Genomic DNA, 6,635 nt, shown 5'->3' on the forward strand with positions numbered 1-6,635 from the left:
TTGGAGACCAGGTCTTCCAACAATCTATCGGAATTCCCATAGGTACCAATTGCGCCCCGTTATTAACAGATCTTTTTTTGTATTCATATGAAGCAGAATTTTTCCAAAATCTTGTACGTGAAAAGAAGAAAACACTTGCTGTAGCCTTCAACTCGACATTTAGTTATATCGACGACGGATTGTCAATTAACAATGGCTATTTCCATTCTTATGTCGACACAATATATGCCAGTAAGCTTGAGATAAAAGATACCACAGAGTCTGACACATCTGTTTCATATTTGGATATTTTATTAGAAAAGACATTAATGGTAATCTAACAACGAAGCTTTATGATAAACGTGATGACTTTAACTTTTCAATCGTCAACTTCCCTTACTTATGCAGCAATATATCTTCATCACCTGCTTACGGGGTATATATCCCTCAGTTGATTCGATACACAAGAGCATGCTCTTCGGATGTACAATTTCTAAAACGAGGTGAATTATTGACAAACAAGTTGATGAAACAAGAATATCAGCTGTTTCGTTTAAAGTCATCATTTCATAAGTTCTATGGTCGATAAAATGACCTTGTCAGCAAATACAATTTATCATTGAGTCAAATGCTGACTGACGTTTTTCATACTAATTGTTAGGCATTTATTTACACACTGAATTGTCGACGGATTTTTCCGTTTTTTCCCGATCATGACAAGGAGCACACGTCGGGTGTGACCGGTCGGCAGGGGATGCTCACTCCTCCATGGCACCTGATCCCACCTCTGATGTTTGGAGGTCCGTGTTTGCTCTGCTCCTATTTTGTTTTGTTCAATGGACTTTTGAGCTTAAATACTGTTCTTTATCTCCTCATATTTCATTGTAAGAGTCCCTTAATTAATTTTCATTCAAAGTGAAATAATTGAGTCATTCATCGTCTTTTGTTAAACGAGAGTTTTCCTTTTGATGATAATCGTTATGTTCAAAATGGAAAAAAAGCTGTTATATTTAAATGACAATATTTAATGAAATATATGGAGATAACGAACAGTATTCGAGCTAAAAAGTCAATTAAACATTACAAAATAAGAGCAGAGCAAACACGGACCTCCAAACATCAGAGGTGGGATTAGGTGCCATGGAGGAGTGAGTATCCCCTGCCGACCGGTCAACCCGCCGTGTGCTCCTTGTCATGATCGGGAAATAACGGAAAAATCCGTCGACAATTCAGTGTGTAAATAATGGCCTAACAATTAGTATGAAAAACGTCAGTCAGCATTTGACTTAATGATAGATTGTATTTGCTGACAAGGTCATTTTATCGACCATAGAACTTATGAAATGATATCTTTGAACGAGACTGCTGATATTCTTGTTTCACCAACTTGTTTGTCAATAATTTACCTCGTTTTAGAAATTGTACATACGTATAGCATGCTCTGGCTTATCGAATCAACTGAGAGATATAAACCCCGTATGCAGGTGATAAGGGTATATTGCTGCAAAAGTTGATGATTGAAAAATTAAAGTCATCACGTTTATCATAAAGCTTTGTTGTTAGATTACCATTAAGTCTTTTCTAATAAAATATCCAAATATGAAACAGATGTGTCAGACTCTGTGGTATCTTTTATCTCAAGCTTACTGGCATACATTGTGTCGATATAAGAATGGAAATAACCATTGTTAATTGGCAATACGTTGTCGATATATCTAAATGTCGAGTTGAAGGCCAAAGCAAGTGTTTTCTTTTCACGTAAAAGATTTTGAACAAATTCTGCTTCATATGAATACAAAAATAGGTCTGCTAATAACGGGGCACAACTTTTACCCATGGGAATTCCAATAGATTGTGGAAAGACCTGGTCATTGATTCAGTTGATAGACCCATTATATATAATTTAGTGTAATTGAATATAATCATGTAATTATCTCTATTTAGTAGGGGCTAGCTTGCATTGTTTTAAGGATTTAAGCATGATTTAAAGTCCGTATTAGTTTTGTATTTTTACAGGAATTATGACATTTATCATAGTAACAGAAATAAATATCTGTGTAACGCAATGGAAGATAGAGGCAGTTCTCTTCGTCGTCAGCAACACAGACTTTAAACCAAGGAAACCAGAAAAATATTGATATTTCAGGGAATATTCTCACTGTGTACCACACCATTTTTTGTGCTTCTTGGAGAATATCTTTGGAATAAAAGCCTCTTACACAGCGTGGTTCATGGTAGCATGGCTGGGATATTACAAATTAACCGTTAATCCCGTATTCTTATTATTGTTTGAATAAAAAAAAATAAGAAAAATAAGGTAATTGCAGAGGGCATAAACAGCTTTAATTTGGGTTTGTCACAATCTTTTTGTCTTTTATGTAAAATATATAGAATGAACAAATATGTCTGTACATTAAATAAGACAAATAGTAATATTTTCTTATTTTATGTCTACTGAATTTATTATCTTAAATACAAGACAACACTTTGACATATTTTCTGTTCCAATGAATTTTTATCAATCATTGGGTGCTATATTACCGACGGGAAACGTTAGAAAAGAAATACCATTTGATAGTTCATTGGTATTCCAGTTTTGGATTTTGAGCATTAAGAAAAAGAGACAGACATATCACATGTTTTTTTCTCAGGTTTCAGTCATCCTACGACAGAAAGGACTATTGCACGGTATAAAACATGAAAAATTAATTGATTTAAATAGCCAATCGAACAAAAAAATTCTCTACAGGACGCAACGGTGTATTTGAAAAAAAAGAATTACTCACAAATCTGGTATTATTAACTTATAATACCAGATTTGTGAGTAATTCTTTTTTAAAAACAGTTTTGATATACCGACGGTTATAAAGCAAAATTACGGAAGATAATGCTTAAATAGGGCACATTATTATTGTAATAAACTTTTATTTGATCTATTTTTCGTTTTCTGACGTTGAGGAAACAAGCGAATTCAAAGAATTGTGGTCGCCCGCTTTTGGTGTCTTACTGCATGGGATGCCATTATTTATGGTATATTGTAACTTTCGTGTTTGTGTGTGTCCTGTATTGTCTATGCATAAATTATTGAATTAATAACAGATATGGCAAAGATTGTAGCTTCTACATCAGCCTTCAAGATCAAGGTCATGAGGTCAATGAGGTCAAATGTTATAATACAATCTGAAATAATGCACATGTAAAAAAAATATCAAAAACCGGAGTATACAATTAGAAGGGTCTTGAAACAGGATGCACATGTCAAATGTAAATGCCATATCTTCTCTCATTCAAAAGTATGAGCAATGTTAAATATTTTAATTTGTTTTTTTATATGTTGTTTAACGTCCCTCTCGAAAAATTTTAACTCATATGGAGACGCCACCACTTGCCGGTGGAGAGCTGCAAATTTTGTCCTATACTCGGCACTTACGGCCATTGAGCAGTGAGGGATCTTTTTCGTGCCAGCACCTACTGCGACACGGGACCTCGGTTTATACGGTCTCATCCGAAGGACCGGTCTCCATGTCCCACAGTGGGATTCGAACCCGCGACGTAACGATCAACTCCTTACTCCACTGTAATGAAAACTTTTCATCGCTATGATAATGTAATGGGATGTCAACCTACGAACACATCTCTTTTTCATATAATAATTTGAATTGTTTGTTTTAATAGCAAATAACAGACATATATGGCATTTAAAAAACAAATATCATCTCCTTAGGTTTTCTACGTTTTAAATTGCTTAATCTTTTTTTTTCTAAAACATATTCAATAAAATTCTATCTACAATAACATACTTATAAATGAATTTCAACATTTCATTCTTGTATGAATTTATACTGGTCCTCTGTGAATTATATACCCTCATCTGTATTTCAAAGATTAAAAATCATATATCTACAATTTTACTCTAATATTGAAAAAACTGGAAGATTGAAAATCATATATCTACAATTTTACTCTTATATTGAAAAAAGTTGTCTACCAAATATTCGATTTATCGTCTATTAAAATGATCAAATTATAGATTCATGAAATATGCTTATTTTGACATCCCTAATTTAAAATTATATCAGAAAAACAATATTTAGAATAGCAGTTAGCAAAATATCTGACTTTTCTTTACATTTCACAATCTTTGAAAGTAAAGCTAAGATGGGAATGTTAACTTATGGTTTGCTACGAAGTTGCCTTATTTAATGCTGATTGAATCCATCTTAACAGTTTAATTGTCTCCAAATGCAAAATAATCATCTAAATGGATATGCATGGATACTAAATGAAATGGTTCATTTTCATCAACAAGACCGAACTTTCAAATTACTGATGAGTGGTAAATTAAGCTTCCAATTATGGAGAATGTATTCGCAATCAAAATTGATATGAGTGTTGCATCAGATGATAAGCATAATTGTGTTTCCTCAAAATAAAAAAAAAAAGATCAGAATTTATAGTTTCGTATAAATTGTGTTCGATAAATGGTTTCCGATCGTGTTCCACGACTATTAAACTCTCTATTTCCTTATTTTCTTTATTTCCTAACAATTTGTGTATAAATCTTAAATAAAAGCTAAAAAGATAAATGAATGAATGTTAATATAGCAGCTAATAGTCTTGTGTTTTTAACTGTTAAATTCGCTCGTTTTCATGCTTGGATCCACTATCAAGAGATCATTATGATTTCGTTGCACCGTATTGTTTAAAGAGAAAATATCTGCCTAAGTAAGTATCAATCCTTGCTCTGAACACATGTCACGCAATGCAGGAAGTACATATATATATATATATATATATATATATATATATATATATATATATATATATATATATATATATATATATATATATATATATATATATATATATATATATATATATATATATATATATATATATATATATATATATATATATATATATATATATATATATATTGAACGAGAAAACAGTCTCTTGTCTCATAGTTGTTTAGTGATGGAATGAATATTGCTAAACAACAAACCACTATATATAAGTATATTTCCCAGTTTCTTCTGCTTTCAGTATTTTAGTTCTTTTTTTATTCCACTGATATCACACTAATGATATTTCTCATGTACTCCGTTTCCTAATAGTCTGTTGTGGATATTACTGTTTGAAATATATTCCCTTTATTGTGATTAATTTTTAGATGGTTACAAATATCATCCTCATTAATTGTGATTAAAGTAAATTAAAACATTCATTATCTTAATTGTACGAACTTAGGCAACCATTGCACGCAATGGTATGATTTTTTAAAAATCAAGGTGGGTAGATTGATAAATAATTCACTTAAAATGCTCGGACAATCCCAATACTCATTTCATTTATAACAAGTTAGGAAGTGATAATTGTTTACGAGGAACAATGATCCTGGAAAAGATACTCATCCACGATTCGGATCAGATATGAAACATTTGTAAGCTTTGACAACAGGACAGCAAATAATAGCATGAATGATTCAAAATCAAATTGTGAAGGCTCACAGATCTTATCAAATTTTCACGGGAAAATAGCTTGTGTGGTATTCTTATTTTCTGTTGTCATAGTCACAGTGTTTGGGAACATCATGCTGGTATTCAAAGTGGTAAGGAGAGCTGATTTCCAGAGAAAAATTAATGTGTTTGTGATTTCTCTGGCAGTTGCTGATTGCTGTGTTGCTGTTTTAGTTATGTCGCCCTCCATTATTCAAGATTTAATTGGTTATTCCCTGTTACAAGGAAAATTGTTTAGAGAGATACTCTTTGCTCTTGATTGTATATTTACAACGTCATCAATTCTACATTTCACATGTATGAATATCGACAGATTTGTAGCCGTGAGTGACCCACTGAAATATTACCAAATAATGACCACAAAGATGGTGTCAATTTTGATATCCCTATGTTGGATGTTATCGTTCGCCATTTCAGTGACCATTGTTTTTCTAAATGCAGAATATGTTGAATGTGAAAATAAGTTAATTGTAGAAGGAATGGCGTCAGTAATAGGAGCCTTAATTGCATTTTACTTGCCACTTTTATTAAACATTGTTGCAAGTGTTAAAATTTTCCTAAAAGTTCACAACAGAAATGAATTTTTGTGCAATGCAACGGAAGATAGAGGCAGTGCTCTTCATCGTCAGCAACATAAACTTGAGATCAAGGTATCCGGAACAATACTGATATTACAGGGAATATTCTCAGTGTGTTCCACACCATTTTTTGTGCTGCTCCTTCTGGTGAATCTCTTTGGAATAAAAGCACCTTACACTGCTTGGTTCGTGGTAGCATGGCTGGGATATTCCAATTCAACCATAAATCCGTATTTGTATTACTTCTTGAATAAAAGATTTAGGAATACAGATAAATCTAGTTACACAAGACATACTTGTATACAAATTGTCAATAGAATTTGAATTTGTCACTTTGTTCTCATCTTTAATGAGATATTTACATTAAATGACTTCTACCATAAGATTTAATTTTCATGCTTTATTCCATATATCAATTTCGTTGTGAGTTAGTAATTTATTTAACTTGATATGTGAGTTGGAAATTAATGCATTGTAAAGATATCGATTTGAATATCGCAATATGTACATTTCAGAAGCATAATCGTGTCCTCTTTTTTGTGGGTCAGGTGCAATTTCT

At 32.2% G+C, this 6,635-nt stretch overlaps 1 protein-coding gene across 1 annotated transcript; it reads left to right on the plus strand.

Annotated features, from left to right (window-relative positions):
• The first annotated feature begins 5,455 nt into the window (after positions 1–5,455).
• Positions 5,456–6,400, plus strand: LOC133202517 (D(2)-like dopamine receptor). The gene has a single exon (XM_061338355.1). The coding sequence runs from the start codon at positions 5,456–5,458 to the stop codon at positions 6,398–6,400; it is 945 nt and encodes a 314-aa protein (XP_061194339.1).
• The last annotated feature ends 235 nt before the right edge of the window (positions 6,401–6,635 follow it).

The sequence above is a fragment of the Saccostrea echinata genome, unplaced genomic scaffold (genome assembly GCF_033153115.1).
Source record: "Saccostrea echinata isolate AGI-Se365-2 ecotype Australia unplaced genomic scaffold, CSIRO_AGI_Sech_v1 ptg000047l, whole genome shotgun sequence".
In the NCBI taxonomy this organism is placed as follows: Eukaryota; Metazoa; Mollusca; class Bivalvia; order Ostreida; family Ostreidae; genus Saccostrea; species Saccostrea echinata.

Coding starts and splice junctions, on each gene's coding strand:
- LOC133202517 (XM_061338355.1), top strand. CDS start 5,456: ATGAATGATTCAAAATCAAATTGTGAAGGCTCACAGATCTTATCAAAT.